At 36.3% G+C, this 18344-nt stretch overlaps 2 protein-coding genes and 1 pseudogene across 3 annotated transcripts; 2 read left to right on the forward strand and 1 right to left on the reverse strand.

Annotated features, from left to right (window-relative positions):
• The first annotated feature begins 1664 nt into the window (after window positions 1–1664).
• LOC103862645 lies at window positions 1665–6064 on the forward strand. Its single transcript, XM_033287465.1, has 5 exons — window positions 1665–2804; window positions 2885–3251; window positions 3680–4960; window positions 5078–5592; window positions 5765–6064. The coding sequence occupies exons 1-5, from the start codon at window positions 1665–1667 to the stop codon at window positions 6062–6064; spliced, it is 3603 nt and encodes a 1200-aa protein (XP_033143356.1).
• Window positions 6065–7277: 1213 nt separating this feature from the next.
• LOC103862311 (cold-regulated protein 28) lies at window positions 7278–10852 on the reverse strand. Of its 2 annotated transcripts, XR_004456077.1 has the most exons (6): window positions 10674–10852; window positions 10156–10638; window positions 8566–10076; window positions 8188–8358; window positions 7898–8108; window positions 7429–7756 (listed from the first exon to the last, which is right to left on the reverse strand). XR_004456077.1 is itself a non-coding variant. In XM_009140007.3 (4 exons), the coding sequence occupies exons 1-4, from the start codon at window positions 8683–8685 to the stop codon at window positions 7632–7634; spliced, it is 627 nt and encodes a 208-aa protein (XP_009138255.1). In that variant the 5' UTR covers window positions 8686–9962; the 3' UTR covers window positions 7278–7631. The 2 variants fall into 2 exon arrangements, 1 of the variants encoding a protein (XP_009138255.1); XM_009140007.3 differs by lacking the exons at window positions 10156–10638; window positions 10674–10852 and having other exon boundaries at window positions 7278–7756; window positions 8566–9962.
• Window positions 10853–12720: 1868 nt separating this feature from the next.
• Window positions 12721–18333, forward strand: LOC103862314 (annotated as a pseudogene).
• The last annotated feature ends 11 nt before the right edge of the window (window positions 18334–18344 follow it).

The raw sequence follows: 18344 nt of genomic DNA on the forward strand, positions 1-18344 counted from the left end.
TTGGAGCTAGTATATAAGGAGTCCTAGGCGAGAGGCATGAAAAAACGCTCTTTAGACTCGGAATTCTCTGCACTTAGAAACTTTAGACTTTATTCTCGACAAGTTCGGTTTCTATGACTGGCACTCAATTACTAGACGAACTCGCCCAGGCAGTTCGATCTCTTGTTCAGCTCTATCAATTGAACTACGTTCGGCTTGATCCTCGAAAGGGGTACGTAGGCAGCCTTTAACAAGGTTCAGTCCGAAATCAATCAAAAACCTTTTCTTTATCTATTTCGTCTTTCTTTATCGAGCTGCGACTCAACTAGGTTTGAGCTATTAGGTCGCTAGAACTAAGTAACTCGCTGACAGCCTTTGCGGCCAAAGCTTTCATGATCTCTTGTAATGATCGCAACGCTCTTACGCAGACTTGAAATAAGATCAACTGTTTTCTCTACACTCGTTTGTTATCTTTTCATAATTTCCGCATATATTTGGTCACTTGTCGTTGGCACTCGTAGAGATCCGGGACCTCTGGGAAATTAGGGTTTTCCTAGTTTCCTTATTTAAACGGAAATCGACAGTGCGAATTTCGGTTCCCACAGTAACTATTTGTTGACATTATAGAAAGAATAATAATGTTTGATCCATTTTTTATATATTTGTAAACTACATAAAATAAGAAACAAATTTTTTATTAAATATATATAATGATTTTATATTCTTATATAAAGCCATATATTTGTATATAAATTATTTTAATAACTATTAATGTCTAATAAAATTCATACAATCTTTATAAATCATTTATAAAAATTATAAATACACTCAGAATTTTTTTTATCTTAGCTTATCATATGTTTTAAATTATGATAAGAGGTTTTAAGTCATTTATACAAGTTTATAAATTAATTTATAAAATTTATTTTGAAATTTTATTTTATATTAAATGAGAAATCACTTAATTAATTTTTTGTTAGGTGTCGATCATAGTTTGAGAAATAATATTATAATTTGATTTGTTAATGATTTTCAATTTAATTTATTTTACGAGTAAGAAAATTATTTCTAGAAACAGTTTTATCATTATCCAAACGATTTAAATATACTGCAAAATAATTTATGGTAATTATATATTTAATTTATATAATATATATAATGCTTCATCAAACAAGTTTTAGGAATCATGTATTTCTAAACTATATAAAATATTTAAATTTTTTCAGTAATATATACCTTCAAAACTTAAGTAATTTTATTAAAAATTGAATCATAAATATTATATATAACTAATTTTAGTAAAATTATCAATACAAAATATCAAAAAGTATTTAAAATAGTCATATTTATCCTTTTTAGAAAACAATCATTCTTAGAAAAATATTTAACAAAAAACATATAATGATAAAAACATATTTTTCTTATAAAAATATTTAACAAAATATACATAATGATAAAAATATATTTTAATTTGAAAATTATAATAAATGTAGTATTACAAAAAAATAAATAATATGTTTATTAATAATTTCGTTGACACTTTAATTGGTTACAAGATAAGTGGTGAATTTAAAAGGTTGAATTTGTCCCGACCGATCGAAAAAAAAATTATTTTTCAACGACGTCGGTGATACAAAAGACGATTTGGTCAAACTCTAATTAGCTCGTTGACTACTCCGTCGGTGATGTCTGTCCGTCAAGAGCCGCCTCCGGCTCCCCCTGTCCCACCGGATCTGCTGTTCCTCGGGTCTAACTCGGCTGATTTGGGAAGTGGTGGTTCTCTCCCTTCTGATGTCGCCATGGAGGTCTCTCCATCTCCTGTGATCCCGGTTTCAAGCTCTAAAGCTCGGCCGCACCTTGGATCTGCTTCTCCCCTCGTCGGGGTCCCTAGTGAAGCTGGTTCGGTACCTATAGGCAACAAGGTGGATTCTGGATCTACTGTTCCTACGTCTTCTTCTACCCCTGCCTCGGGTACGGGTGTGGAGGTTCCATTTCCGGGTCAAGACTCGGGCTCTCTTCCTTCGAGTGAATTTAGCTGGGCGGTAAAAGCTCGTGCAGCGTCAAAATTCCCGAAATCAAATATCCATGTGGTTGTTTCTGATAATGGAACACCTAGGGTCAAAGTTCCCAATGCGGTTTTCGAGCGTGGTGCCCAGGCCCACACTGACTTCATTGTCGGTATCTTCTACGGTAAAGCCCCGTCTTATGGCAAGATTTGGGGAGTGCTCAATTTTCTTTGGGGCAAGGACCAGAAGGTTGGCGTTCATTCTCTAATGGCCAACGCTTATCTATTTCGAATCCCTTCGGCGTCGCTCCGGAGAAAGATCCTAAGGCATGAGCTTTGGCATGTGGGTGATTCTCCATTCTTTGTTACTGAATGGAAAGCGTCGTTTAGCACAGACCCTCCTTCTCTTAACAGAGCTCCTGTATGGGCAACGCTCTCGCAAATCCCCTTTGATCTCATCACTGATGAAGGCCTGGGTATTATCTCTAAGCCTCTTGGAGTTATTGTTGATGCAAAACCCTTCTCTAGCATCTCTTCAGTGGAAATCAAGGTCATTGTTGACCTCACTAAGAAGCTTCCTAGTTCCGTAGAAATCGAGAGGGAAAATGGAAGTGTGGATACCCTTACTGTTATCTACCCTTGGCTGCCCCCGTTATGTTCTTCTTGTGGTGAGTTCGGGCACAAAGTCTCCTTATGTCCTCTGTTGGAGACACCCCCGAAGCAGAATAAACAAAAATCTAATCCTAAGACTCCTAAACAGCGTAAGGATAAGCAAGTCCAAACTTCAGTTACCCCTGCAGAGGAAGATGTTGGGATTCTGGTTTGCAGAAGCGAACTAAACCGACCCAAAACTGTCCCCTAAATCCTGAGGTCTCTAGTGTCTATCATTCGTTAGTCAAGGAGATCTCTGCTAAGATAGTAGAAGGTTCGAATTCCAGAGTTTCTCAGTCGGCCCCTCTGGATGTTATCCCTGAGAAAGAGCTCCCTGCTCTTCATGTCGCTTCAACTGATTCTTTGCTTCCGGTCTCGAAAGTTCGGCAAGAGCCAGATGTTTTTCAGGTTCCTTTCACCCCTGTTACCAAAGCGTTTAAAGGTCGTGTGTTAGACATTGCCCCAGCCATTGGTACCTCAACTTCCAATGCGTTCAATCTGTTGAGTTCTGACACAGAGCCCGGTGTACATTCAGAAATCCCTCATGAGGATTCTGGTTCTGATCGTGAAGATTTGAATTTTAATGGGGATGAGGCCGCCCTGTCACTAGTCAAAGGTAGAGAAAGACTTTATTTGAATCATTACTCTCCTTCATCCTCTTCTGGAAAAAAACAAAAAAAAGAAGAAGCGTAAGTTAACTCAGTCGGGCTCTGGCTCAGGTGGTGCATTTCCCCTCTCTCATAGGGGTCGTCACCACGCCTAATATTTATATGTCGGATAATTTTTTTTGGAATGTGCGCGGCATCAACGATATCTCAAAGCATAGACCCCTTGCTTTGTGGCTGAAAAACAAGAAAGTTACTTTTGGTGCCTTTTTGGAAACGCACGTAAGGGAGATAAATAAAGATTCTATATTATTGGCTATCTCACCTAATTGGAGTTTGCTGGCTAACTATCAGTACTCTGAGTTGGGTTGGATCTGGATTATCTATCGGAGTAGCATTCAGGTTTTACCTCTGTTTTTGGATGCTCAATCTATAACAGTTCAAGTTACGCTGGAATCGGGAATCTCTTTTGTTTATTCTGCTGTTTATGCTTCAAATGAGGTTGACGAAAGGAGGGGTCTCTGGTCTTCTCTTCAAGACACCCTTGTCTCTTTTGGTTTGGACTCCAAGCCTTGGATGGTGGTGGGTGATTTTAATGAATCTTTGGGGCCACATGAATCCTCTAACGTGGCTTGTGTGTCTTCTACTTCCTCAATGCGTGAGTTTGGTGAAGTTCTCTGTCAGCTGGGTCTTGTGGATTTACCATCACAGGGGCCTCGTTTTACTTGGTCTAACCACCAGCCGTCGACGCCAATTGCCAAGCGTTTGGATCGGTGTTTGGTAAACAATGAATGGTTAGCTCAGTTTCCTACGGCTCACTGCTCATTTGAACCGCCTGATTTTTCGGATCATACTCCTTGTCACATCAGGTTATCATCTCCTCCACCATCTTTTGGCACCAAAGCATTCATGTTCAATTGTGCTTTACTATCGCTTCCTTCCTTCTTGCCTACCATTCGGTTGGCTTGGGAGGATTTGGATTCTGGTAATGGTCTTCTCTCTGGGTTATGTTTTAAATTAAAGAAGATTAAGATGGTGGTCAGGGACATTGCCAAAGAAAATTTCAGCCATATTGAGAAGCGAGTCCTTCAGGCAGAGGATGATCTCCGAGTGTGTCAGATTAAATCTCTGGATGACCCTACGCCAGATAATTTCGAAATTGAGCGTAAAGTAAGGACTCTCTGGATCTCTCTTAGGTTGGCTGAGGAATGCTTCTTCCGCCAAAGATCTCGAAATAAATGGTTGGAAGGAGGGGATCTCAATACACAGTTTTTTCACAGCTTAATGATTTTCCGCAATGGGTCCAATGCGATCAAGTATCTCTTGAGGAGTGATGGGTCTCGTTCTGTCTCTCTCGAAGAGGTTCACCAGATTGCGGAAAGGCATTTTTCTTCTGTCCTCCAGGATATCAAAGGAGATTATTGTGTTTCACTCAAGGATTTGCTAAACATAATTATCATCTTCAAATGTTCAGACCCGAAACAAGTTATTATAGGAGCTGAAATATCAAGTGAAGTGATCAAGGAGACTCTTTTTAAGATGCCTAAGAGTAGAACCCCTGGTCCTGATGGGTTTCCTTGTGAATTCTTCCAAGCAACCTGGTCTTTTATTGGTGAAGAGGTTTTGAAGGCAGTTCACTACTTTTTCAGGGCACCTTTTATGTCGACAGCTTTGAATAGCACATCTTTGGTGTTGATTCCGAAGCGCCCTGGAGCTGAGTGTATAGAGGATTTCAGACCCATTTCTTGTCTGAATACTCTATACAAATTAATAACAAAAATCATCTGAAACCGGCTCAAGTGTGTGTTGCCTGATGTGGTTTTGCCTAATCAGACAGCCTTTGTCAAAGATAGGCTTCTTTTGGAAAATGTGTTGCTGGCTTCCGAAGTTCTCAACGGGTATCACTCTAAAAAATCTTCTCTCAGGATCGCTCTTAAGATTGACATATCTAAGGCTTTTGACTCTGTCCGTTGGGATTTTATTCTAATTGCTCTCCATGCGTATAATATCCCAGCCAATATTATCTCTGCAATCAAGGCATGCATCACTACCCCAGCGTTCTCTCTATCTATCAATGGGGTTACAGCTGGATATTTTAAAGGTCGTACAGGGCTTCGACAAGGGGACCCTCTTTCTCCGGTCTTGTTTGTGTTGGTGATGAATGTCTTATCCATTATGCTCGATAACGTTGCCAAGGCTGGCATCTTCGATTATCATCCAGGTTGCTCTCATATTCAGCTTACTCACCTGGCTTTTGCGGATGACTTGCTTATTTTTTCTGATGGCTCTGAAAAATCTCTGGCTGGTGTAGTTAGCATTCTCTCTCAATTTGAGAAGCTATCAGGTCTTGCGGTTAACATTCACAAAACTTCCATGTTTTCTTCTGGCCTGCCACAGGAGCTCCTAGATAGAATCAAGACGAAATTTCTTCTATCTTCTGAAAGCCTACCAGTTAGGTACCTCGGTCTTCCGCTGTGTTCTAAAAAAGCTCACGATCAAGGACTGTGACCCTCTTATTTCCCAGATTAGAAGGAAGCTCAACGGCTGGCTCCATCGCCGTCTGAGTTTAGCGGGTCGACTAAGGTTGATTTCCACTGTGATCTCGGGTATTGTGGGGTTCTGGACTTCAGCTTTCCTTCTACCTAAACGTGTTAAGCAGCTAATCAACAGCTTGACTACTTCCTTCCTGTGGAAAGGTACTCTTGATAATTCTAATGGTGCTAAGGTTGCTTGGGATGCACTTTGCTTTCCCAAAAGAGAAGGAGGTTTGGGACTTCGGAGCATCTCTTCATGGAATGCAATTTTCAGCCTGAAGCTTATTTAGTTCTTATTCTTTAGATCAGGATCTCTTTGGGTGGCTTGGTGTCGTCATAAGTATCTCTCAAATGGATCCTTCTGGTCTTTAAAAGAAAATAACTACTCTATCTCGTGGACATTCCGGCGCCTTCTCAGGTACCGAACCCACGCTCTTCCCTTCCTTCGCATCAATGTGGGGAGAGGAGATGGCACTTTCTTCTGGTATGATCCATGGACATCCAGTGGGCCTTTGATCACCTTTTTAGGAGCTTCTGCGCCTGCTCAACTTGGTATCCCGTCTGACTCCCTAGTCTCAGATTATATTGTTAATGGCTCTTGGAACCTGCCCCCGGCAAGGTCAGAACTCCACCTCTGAGCTATGGTTTCTATTTTTGCTGTTACTCCTTCATCACAGCAAGATAAAGCCACTTGGGTCATTGACTCTATCACTTACTCCCACTTCTCGTCAAAGATTTTGTGGAATTTTATTCGGCCTCGACAACAACTGCTCGTTGGAGCTAGTATTGCCTGGCATACTGCAATCATTCCCAAGCACTCCACTAATGCTTGGTTGTTTCTCCTCAACAGAAACCCAACTTTAATGAGAGTAAAGGCTTGGAATTCTGATATTGAAACTACTTGTTTGTTGTGTGGTCTCTCTGATGAGAATAGAGATCATCTATTTTTTTAGTGTAATTATTCTTGGACATGTTGGAGTATTTGCGTTCATAAGCTGGGATTTGTTTCGGTTCCAAGGAACTGGGACCTTGTGATCAACTGGCTTATATCATTACCCAAGAGGGATCCGGCTACGGTGGCTGCTTACCAGGTGTGGGCTGCTGTTTTGTTTGAGGTTTGGAGGGAACGCAATAGACGTTCTCATAATGGTAATACCCTCCCTGAGGTCGTCTTGATTTGAAGCATTATGCGGACGATTAAGGATAAGGGCACTGCTCTTCTCAATACAGGCCTTCCACTAGGTGCTGATCTTCAATTCTGGTCTTCTAGACCTTAGTTTCTTCTCTCCATCGATTCTCTGATGTGGAGTTTGTTAGTTTTTATTAACTTTTCTCTCCTTTGCTTCGGTAATAGGCCACCTTTCCATTTTCTTATATTTATGTACCGAACGTTTCTTTTCTTTATCTAATATGAAAGCTTTTTATAAAAAAAAAAAAAAAGTATTACAAAAACATTCAACAAATCCGTGAAATCGCGGGCATCCCTCTAGTTTATCTTAACCAGTAGAACCAAAAAACAATCACTATTCGAAGTATCTATAAAAGTCGCAACAAATATATTGTTTTTACAAAATGAAAACAAAAGGAAGGTAGACAAAATATGGAAGAGAAAAATAATAGAAGATTGAAAAGCTATGAAAGAAATGAGCATGACTATATCAAATGCTTCCCTTGTTAACATAGACAAAATTTAATAAAACAAAAACCAATCCTAATTCCATCCCATTCAATGCCTCTGCCTCTATAAGGCTCGTTTCAGCCTCATTCTATACAACAAGCAAAACTCTCTCACATTCATTCTCCACTTCACTTCCTATTTTGCTTTGAATCGTTCCACATTCTGGAGCTTCACCATCCTTACGGCACAACTTGATCATTCAGTGAACTGTCATCGTAGTTAGCTTCTCTTCTGCGTTTCCTGGACACCCCTGAATTACATCCCCTCTCTTCTACTTCTTCTCTGAAATTCTGCCCTGACACCTCTGCAGTTACAAGAAGAAAATAAAACGATGAAGGCGAGACTTTAGACTTAAATTAGTTTTTATCAGGCAGATGAGCACTTAAGTTATAAAAAAAAAGATACATTCATGTGTAGGTTAGTGGGTGAATAAACAAACTGGTACCTGCAGTGCATTGAGCTGGATACTCATGCCCCAAAGAATTTCTCGTAAGTGTTCTAGTAAAAGCCTTATCACCGGAGTTTTTTATTTCTTCCTTGCACAATACGTTTCCTTGATCAGCAGTCCCAATGGTATACTCGGATGATATCTCTAAATAAGCTCGTTTCTTTCCAAAGTTGAGCTTTTGCCGGCAACCATTTTGTAATAGCGTAAACTGAAAAAAAAAGAAAAGAATGTCAGTAAGTTTCACTAAGAGGATTACAAAAAAAATGATGTCAGAGAAGAAACCGAACCTGATGAGTCCATGTGTGAGAGTTAGACTGCACATGATGAGTTCTAGACGTTCTCCGAGTCTCCTCCTCTCTTCCTAGTAAGGAATACAGCTGCCTAACAAATGAGTTCTCCAAAGAATCAAGATACGAGTTGTGCTTCTCGTTCGTCCAGTCACCACCACATTCATTCCGCTGAAATATTTTCATAAGAAACGATACTCCGTTACATATTCTCAGGTTACAACCACTAAAAACTCAAACTCCGATTAGTTATACAGATCACAAAATCAGTATCTCATTGCATCATCTGATAATAATGTTAGTAAGCATCAGATTTGAAGATTCCTTCCATGTTTATAAACAAAGGCTAATAATAAACAAGCGGAGGATTTGTTTTACCGTAAGAACGGACTCGAGCGAGTTCGATAGAGTCGACGACTCGCTATGAGATTCACCCGACGCCTCCGCATCGCGATCCATCTCGAGATAAACAATATTAACCTCTGAAACATTCTCCATCGTTCTTCTCCTCCAATGCTCTCCACACAACAACAATAACAACCCAAAAATATCTACGTCTCTTAAAGAAAAAAAATGTGTTCGTAAGAGAGAGGAACGAAGAGATGAAAAGAGAAGATATAAAGAACAAATATCCACGTGGCGTCGCTTTTTACATGTGTCTGATTATTGCCACGTCATTACCGACGATAAATATCTCGGACAAATATCAGTAGGATATTTTTTTTGGGAGCTCAAGTAGAGGAGGTTGTCTCTGTTTTTGATATTTTGTTCACATCTCTAATGAATTATTCTAGAGACGGTTAAGTTTATTTGTAACAACTATCATTAAAATATACAGTTTATATTTTGGATAATGAGATAAATCCGGGGACATTAATTAAAAATTAGCCACTGGTTTGGCGAATGGATATTTTAGATCCTGGCTGACGTGGGTAGTAGCTGCGTCCAAAAATATCTGCTCATTACCAAGAAAAAAATATCTGTCCTTTTGTTTGACAAACCAAACTAAATATCTCGCGAGTCAACCAAACTATCCGGTAAGAAATATCTGTCCTTTTGTTTAAGGTAATACTAAATGCAGAGTCACCTCTTTTTATTACAACGGTTGTTGTTGTTACGCCTTTTTTTTTGTCAACCATACAACATTGTTATGGCTAAACATTTAAATCTGTTCATGAATATACCTGGGCCTAAACGGGTTACATATTAACGGACCGGATCAATCTGTTTTAACATTTTTCTTTGTGATTATTGGGGTTTTTCTTATCAAGACTCTAACTATGTATAAATCTCTCGAGAACATTTCAAAATTTTCGTCAAGTCTACATTGTATCACAAAGCCTATACTAAAATGTGGACCTATAACTCCTAAAAATACACGGCCATATTTCACAGTAAAGATGTCAATGGCATCAAAATCTAATCGCTAGCAAAAATAAAATTATGATGGTTAGCCAATTACATGTGACATGTCTCCAAGGATTTGGTTCATATAATCGAGAGTTTGAGAGAGACGAAAAGAAGAAGATGCAAAACAATTTCTTTCAACCAACTAATTCCCCAACTACAAAGAAAACTAAATAATGATTTACTAAAAATTAAAAAAAAAAGATAGAACTGAAGAACATTTGATATAATAGTTTTGGTTAAACGATACCATTAGAGTCTAAAATCAAATTTCTAAAAAAAATGTCACAGCTATTTTTATCAAAACTGTCATTCCTTTGTACAATCACATCAGAACAAACAAACAATAATTCCTCAAAAACATTAATCATTATTATTATTATTCAACATCGAATTTGGTTCGCCGGAGAATTGTCGCACCGAACACGCAACCACCTGAGCCCATTGTTTCAACCTCAGCTTCATCGTCTCCGGATCATCACCTTCTCCAAATCCCCACCGTCAGATCAAACACACACATAAAAATTTACGAGATAATTAAAAAAGGTGTTTCAGACATACCTTGGTCAACGATCGTCGTGCTCGAATTACTCACTTCACCTTCCGACGCAACCGACGAAAGAGAAGAAGTCCTTGACAATCCACTCCTATACTGTTTATTAACAGCGCAGTACAGCCCCAGAGCTGGTAGAGTTTCAGACAGCCTCGGATCCAGCTCCGGCGAATCGGGCTCGAATCCGAACCCAAGCTCGATGCATCCCTTTAGCTCTTCCAGATCTTCGTCCGTCACGCTCTTGCTACGACCGAGTCGACCCGATGGTCTTTTACCTTTCTTCCTAAGCCAAGCCTCTTCCCGATCGGCGTCCGGGGACCACGAGTGCTGCTTTATCAGCGGTCTAGGCGGCGGTTGCGACAGGGATGCGTTGCGTTTCGACATTTTGAAGCGGCTAGGTTTTTTTGTTTTTGTTTTTTGAGGAGCTATTCCCTCCTCTCTGTGTTTTTATTACATACGCAAAACCGCGTGCGGAGCACTTCTTTCTATATTTTTTTTTTTTTTTGATCAACACTTCTTTCTATATATACTAACTTTTAGTATACTTCCATATTAATTATGTGTATAAATGGAAAGTTACTTTACTATGAAATAGTAAATCTACCCTTAACTTTATACTATATACTTCCATATATCTCTGAAAACTTTTTCTTTCTTAAACTCCAATTATTTGTTAAATATAATCCTATACTATGGATTTCAACCTAGAAAATATGAGGTTGAAACATTATTGTTTTGGTTTGACCAACAAAAAAAAACATTATTGTTTTGGCCAACCACCTAAGATATATATTTTTCAAAGTAAATTGTTTATTCATTTGTAATTTTACTTTTAATAAGTCACCATGTCATTGTAAGTTGCATGGAAATAAAATAGTCAAGGGACTATTCGGAAACTTCAGACATAGTATATTCCAATAATAGAATGAGAATCGTTGACGGTAGCAGACTAGCAGAAGCAGGAATTACAAAAGGTGGCCAGTTGGGTCAACTGGATCCGGTCCACAGCTGGTAAATTTTAATTCTGACAAACAGAATAATATGGTTATGGGATTTGCTGTTGTCATATTCTTTTTCTTTTCACTAGTTTAAAAAAAGTTAGAACTTACATAAAACCATTTTATTATGAGGCCTAAATAAGTTGTTGTCATATTTAAAACCATTTAATTTCATAGAAACATTTGCTGTTGTCATATTCATCTTGTACTCAAAATAAGTTGTTTAAAAAAATTATTTTACATAAAACCATTATTTTTATGAGGTCTGTGACGTGTATTAATGGTAATAATTACCTCGGACAAATGAATTAAACGTAATAAATTATCTTAACAAAAGTTGCTAACAAAAGAGGGGGAAAAGCCTTCTTTTCTGTTGTAAAATAATACTAATATAAACCAAAAAATGAGGATTCAAGGATTGAATTTGAAACTGTTCACACATATCGTAGTTAGGCTTGGGCACGAATCGGATATCCGGATTTTTGAAGGTATTTGTGATCTGTTTCGTATGCCACATATATCTAATTTTCCGATTTGCTTTGATTCAGAAAAATACGGATATTCGGAAAAACGGATATCCGAAAAATAAATAGATATTTGCAGATATTTACGAATACTTACGGATATCTCATATGTTTTGATTAATGCAAATAATCTTAAAATTTTGATACAAATTTATTTTGTAAAATATTTTTTTGCCTGATATATAAGATAAAAATTAAAAGAAATAGTGAATCTACATATTTTATAAACTTTTTAAACTTAGTTAACAATTATAATAAGACAAAACTTAAGAAAAAGATTATAATTGTCATAAATTTATTCATTTCCTTTTATGTAATATTTTTATATAAGTAACAATGTGAATAGAATTTTGTCAAATCATATGTTAGAATAACAACTATATAATTTTATACATTTAAAATTTTAAATATTATCAAGATATACATGTATTTATATATTCCCGGATCGGATCGGATATCCGCTTCCCAAAATTTTAATATTTGTGATTTGTTTCGATTTTAGCGGATATTGATTTTTAGTATTTGCTTTGTTTCGAAGGTTTACGGATATCCGGAATTTTCGAATCGAATCGAAACGAGTAACAAATCAAATTAAATTTAACGGATTAAATGCTCAGTCCTAATCGTAGTGTCATCTCCTGTCCTTTGCGACTGACTTTCTGCTAAACTAATCTTAAGCTGTCCACATGACTAAGACAGGCTGTATCATGGCCGAACTAAAGGAGCTTTCTTTGTTGAGACTTTAAACTTCGTAAGCAAACTTGGAATCTTTTTCCCACCCAATGTCCCTAAACCAGATAAAACCGGTTGAAATTCTGAGTTCATAATTCCGGTTTGATTGAATATTGTCTCATCGGTTTTGAGACTGGCAAACTTGAGTTAGCAGTACAACGTAAAACCTTCTGGCAAACGTTACGGTCACCAGTTTCAACACATATCAACCAGTTTGCTGGAAACAAATATGTCAGAGTTCAGTCCATGTCTAATCGTATATAAATGAATCATAACCCCCCCCCCCCCCCCCCCCCCCCCTACTACATTTCTGAATTGTGTAACTCGCTTAAGTTCGAGCCTACTGAATAGACAGCTAAATTTTGAGCCCATATAAGGCCCACAACTTAAGACTACTGTATATAGATCACATAAATAGGAAATACATAGCTTTACTTCAAGCTATTTTTAGCTAAAGTATCTTTTATCGAGCATATAATCTGACTACAAATTTCTTCCATATGAAAACAATCGAAGATCTTTGGTCCACATGATTAGATTGCGTGTAAGAGCGCAAAACCTTCGAGCTCACATTATTCGAGCCATTCACTTCACATGCATATGCATTTACTAGGAAAATATACTTTATTTTGAGGAATATGTAATAGTTTATATCTTTTTTTTTTTTTGAACTGATTCTTGCATTAATATTTAAAAGGAGAGTAGTAGCAAAAGTGGCAATAGCCCACTTTAATACATAATTAATTAAACTAAGTAGAAACCCATTAGAACCTAATTGCCTTAGGAAAGCCCAAATGAGCAGCCCAAATTAAACTAATGAACGCCCCCCCCCCCTTTCTGATTAGAACGAGAGTAACGAAACCAAAGAACTAGTTAGAACCCTAGTTAGCGATCACGGGAATAGAGAGCAGGAAGAGATAGAAAGCGATCACGTAGGGAACAAAGCAAACCAGAGTTGGATCAATTCACTGGCGAGGGAGTTGTGTTCAGGCCTGAGAGCAGAGATGCGGTTCTTGATGGTGGAGGAGATCTTTTTGATGAGCAGATCAGGATGGCGGTGATTGCCTCTGTGTAGCCGATCGTTGCGCTCCCACCAAATGTCATAGATCGTAGCTTGCCAAGTCAGGATGGAGAGGTAAATTTGATGTCTGCTTCCTGATTGAGATAGGAGAGAGTGAGCTATATGATCCCATGATGTCGATAGGGGACTGATGCCAAATCCTGGAGAGAAGTGAGTCCAGACAGTTGTAGAGTAGGAACAGGAGAAGAACATATGGTTTCTTGATTCATTCTCCCGGTTACAAAGGAGGCATTGCGGATCGGTTTGGAGACCCCAAGCAAGTAAGCGATCTCTAGTAGGACACCTATTAAGCAGCATTAACCAGGCAAGAGTCTTATGTTTTGGTATACCTTTCCTCCAACAATCATTTATTTTTCCAGTGAAGAGATCTCCAATGGATAGACATCTTTCTGAAGAGTTCAACTACTCTTATCAACAATTAGTTTTGGACGCAAAATAAATTAACAACTAGGCGATATTCCCGTGCTCATGCACGGATATAAATATTTATAAAATAAATATACTATAATGATTGATTGCTATTTATTTTTAATTTTAAATTAACTTATAATTTGTATGTACAATTTATGATAAGAGTATTATATTACTTTAATTAAACATATGATTTTAGATATGTTATATCTAGTCGGTTTTGTTGTTTTTACAGTCGATTTAGTTATCATTTGGTTATATTAGATTGCATCGATTTTTCTGAATTCAACTATAATTTTTTTTAAAAATATATTAAAAATATGATTAATTTTTTTATTAGCATTTATGTTGGTTGTTGTCTTAGATATGTAAATATATTTAAGGAAGTTGATGTATAACTTAAGATATATTGTGCTTAGAATGAAATATAAAATAAAGTAAAGTGTCTGATTCCAAATTACATAAATTAATATAACGATAATATTCTACAGTCTCATACATATATATAAATTTTACAAAAGAATTAAATTATAACAGTTGATTAATATTTCATTTTCATTTATTAATATGTTTTAAGTCATCGTATAATTTACATTTATAAAATAAATTATTATTATAAAATTATTTATTCTTATTGTAGTTAAATCTATGATTTAGATATAAGTTTGATTAGTCGATTCACTCATATTGTGAGTATATTGAGTTACATATATTTTTTCAAATTCAAACTAAGGTACAATTATTTTTTATTATCATTAAGTAAAATCAAATTAATCTTATTTATCGTTGTAATGTGCATGTAGTTTCATAATATTTATCAAATTATATGTTGATGTGTTTTCAAAAACAAATATCAGAAAATAAAGCGATTATCAATATGAAGTTACATACATAAGTAACTAATACCTTTTTGGTAGCTTATGAACACATATCAATATTTACAATAATTAAAAAAATTATAAAGTCTAAATAACTTTATGCCTTAGATATATTAAATAGTAAACTGAAATTTATTTTAAGTAATCTTTGAATGAGAATTCAGATTTGCTTTGATATTTTAATTATAGCCATATTAAGTTCCACAAACATAAAAAAAATAAAATTTAAAAGAAAATTTAATATTATGAAAAAAAATTTATAATGATAAAATATAATATATCTACCTCGTTAAAGTATATAGTGTTATGTTATTTTAAAATATTTTGTAATTATTTGATCACAAGATATTTATTGTTAATTGTTTTTTTAGTATCTCTTAAAAATAAACAGTTTAAAAAAGTTGTGTGATTGTATTTTAAAAATCATATTATATAAGTAAAATTTAATTTATAGATATTTTTTGCTGTAATTGAAAGATATTATAGTCAACTAAATATATAAAAAATAAATAAAACATTTCAATAATAACAATTGTAAACTATTTTTAGTCAATTAAACATATATGATTTTGTGTTACTTAATTGTTTTATGTAATCATGTAAGAAAATAGATAGATTTATAAAAAAAATATTTCTATTACTTTGAAAATATATATTTTTGTATTGTTTAAAATTATATTTTAAAAGAAATAATATTTCTTTTTTTCTAATATCAAGATTATGTGTGTGAATGTTGTTTTATGAAATCACATTATATGCAGATATATTTTCATCTAAGAAAATATAGATATAAAGAAATATTTTATTACTTCAAAAGTATATTTTATGTTATTTAAAAATATTATTTAAATGGAAAATTTCTATTTAGTGAACTTTTCTTTTTAATGAAATCATATTATACATACATTTATTTTTCATTTTTTAACTTTATAATAGTATTTAAATATAATATTTTTTATTTCATTAAGAGTATCAGTATAATCAACCATCGTGAGAGTTAACATGAGCGGAATACATAAGAAACTGACTTCTCAAATAATATTATAGAGATAATAAAATATATAGGCGTCATGAAATATACTTTTTATATCGGTTATATCTAATACAGGAAAGAACATGTCTAGAGTGGAACCCCATGTGAATTCTTAGTTCTATAAGCTCACGGTTCCAATTTTTATAAGTTTATGCAAAGTAGACTTTCCTAAACCAGTAGATTCTTTCAGAAAACCATTAAAATATGATTGAAAATAGAAATAAAAGATTGGAGTCTCGAAGAGGCATTTGCATTGTATTGTATTGTATTGTATTGTATTGTACCCCCTGTTCTTGTTCAGATTCATTGATTGGATCAAAATCATGAATTTTCCCGCCGTATTTAAGCATATGATTGGGTGTTTTGAAGAATTGTTTGAGATTCTCCTGTTTTCACCATTTGCTCTGCTTCTCATGTGTGTTTATGTAAATTCTAGTATGAAATTGATTAAAGATCTGATTTTTGTTGTTGTTTCACTCTTCTAGGTTTGGATGCAACGGCTGTTTCTTGAATATTGGTATTCTAAAGATTGATACTTTATCAGTGATTTTAGATTCTTCCTCTGTTTCTAACTGTCTGAATGAAATGAACCATAATCTCTCCTTGTTTGTTTGTTTACTTTAAGGGTCATAGCTTGATTTGAGAAGAAAAGTAAGAGATGGGGTCTCGGATGAACTTTGTTGATGTTGTGAGAGATGAAGTAATTAACGCAAAGCAGCCAGCTTTGGGGAGTGGTCTTCCATTGACGAGGCAGAACTCGGTGTTCTCGTTGACCTTTGATGAGTTTCAGAACTCATGGGGTGGTGGGATTGGGAAAGATTTTGGGTTTATGAACATGGACGAGCTCTTGAAGAGCATATGGACAGCAGAGGAAAGCCACTCAGTGATGGCCAACAACACGGTTATTAACAGAGTTGACAACAATGGAGGTTTGTCTGTTGGTGTGGGAGGAGAAGTTGGTGATAGTGGTTTGCAAAGACAAGGGTCTATTACCTTGCCTCGTACAATTAGTCAGAAAAGGGTTGATGATGTCTGGAAGGAGCTGATGAAGGAGGATGACACTGGAGCAAGTGGGATTCCTCAGAGGCAACAAACCTTGGGAGAGATGACTTTGGAGGAGTTCTTGCTCAAGGCGGGTGTGGTTAGGGAAGAGCCTCAACAACAGGTGGAGAGGCTTGATAACATCAACGGTGGGTTCTATGGATTTGGCACTAATGCAGGTCTCGGCTCAGCTCCTAATGAGTTTGGTCCTAACCAGCCTCATGGATCCATGGTGAGACCTCAGCCACTGCAGATGTTGCAACCACATAAGGTGCAGCAGCCGCAACAACTGATACAGAAGCAGGTTGAACCTTTTCCCAAACAGACGACTTTGGCCTTTTCTAACCCTGTTGGTTTGGACAACCGTTCTCAACCTCCAACACAGGTGACTAAGAACCTTAAGATACATGTTAGATAGTAGTTTTCAGGATTATGCTTTAGTTAAATTGACAATGATCTGCTTTTGCTTTTTTTTTGTAGTACCAAGAAGTGAAGCTTTCAATCCTTGGAGTTCGTCCTATGAACAACAATAATCTTCAAGATGTTGATTTTAAACAGGAGTTACAGTTAGGGAAGTATCTCATGGAAGCCAGATGTCACCTGATATGACTCCAAAGAGCAACATGGATGCATCTCTGTCACCAGTTCCTTACATGTTTGGTCGAGCAAGAAAAACAGGCGCAATCCTAGAGAAAGTGATTGAGAGGAAGCAAAAAAGGATGATTAAGAACAGGGAATCAGCTGCAAGATCTCGCGCTCGCAAGCAAGTGAGTGCCCATTACAATCTTGAACAAACCTTAAAACAACCGTCGGTATAGTTATTTACTTAATTCATTTCGCTGCTTGGTAGGCTTATATGTTGGAGTTGGAGGGCAGAAGTTGCACAACTTAAAGAGATGAATGAAGAGTTGTACATGAAACAAGTGTGTCTCGCTTCTTCCTCTCTTTGAGATTTATATTTTACTTGAGGTTTTGACCAGTTGATCAAATGTTTATGCAGGTTGGAATCATTGAAAAGCAGAAAAAACAGGTACTATCTCTTATATTCTTGAGTCTAATGCTGTAAGCAACATAATGAAGTGAATATATAACATCACATCTTAACATTAAGTACAATGTGCAAGACTAATAATCCCAAAAAAAAGTTTTGATAATTTCACAGAGATTGGCTCTTTTTTTTTGCAGCTTCTGGAGCCAATGCACCAGGCACCAGCCATGGGGATGCAAAAGGCAATGCCTGCGAAGGACATCCACAGGTCCTTGGTAGAGTGCTTATGAAGGCGCACCCAGGGAAATTCAACAAAGAACAGAAGTTATAGAACAACACAGAAAGTAGAAGCTAGCTTTGTATGTAACTTAGGCTTATGTGCCAGAGATAGATCAACAACACACTTTTGTTTTGTTTTCTTGTAGAATCTTTTGGTTTTTTATCTTCCTGATGTAATGGATCTTGATGTTACTTTATTGGACGTGTCATTGTCTTCAACATCTCTGTGACT

The sequence above is a fragment of the Brassica rapa genome, chromosome A03 (assembly GCF_000309985.2).
Source record: "Brassica rapa cultivar Chiifu-401-42 chromosome A03, CAAS_Brap_v3.01, whole genome shotgun sequence".
Lineage (NCBI taxonomy): Eukaryota > Viridiplantae > Streptophyta > Magnoliopsida > Brassicales > Brassicaceae > Brassica > Brassica rapa.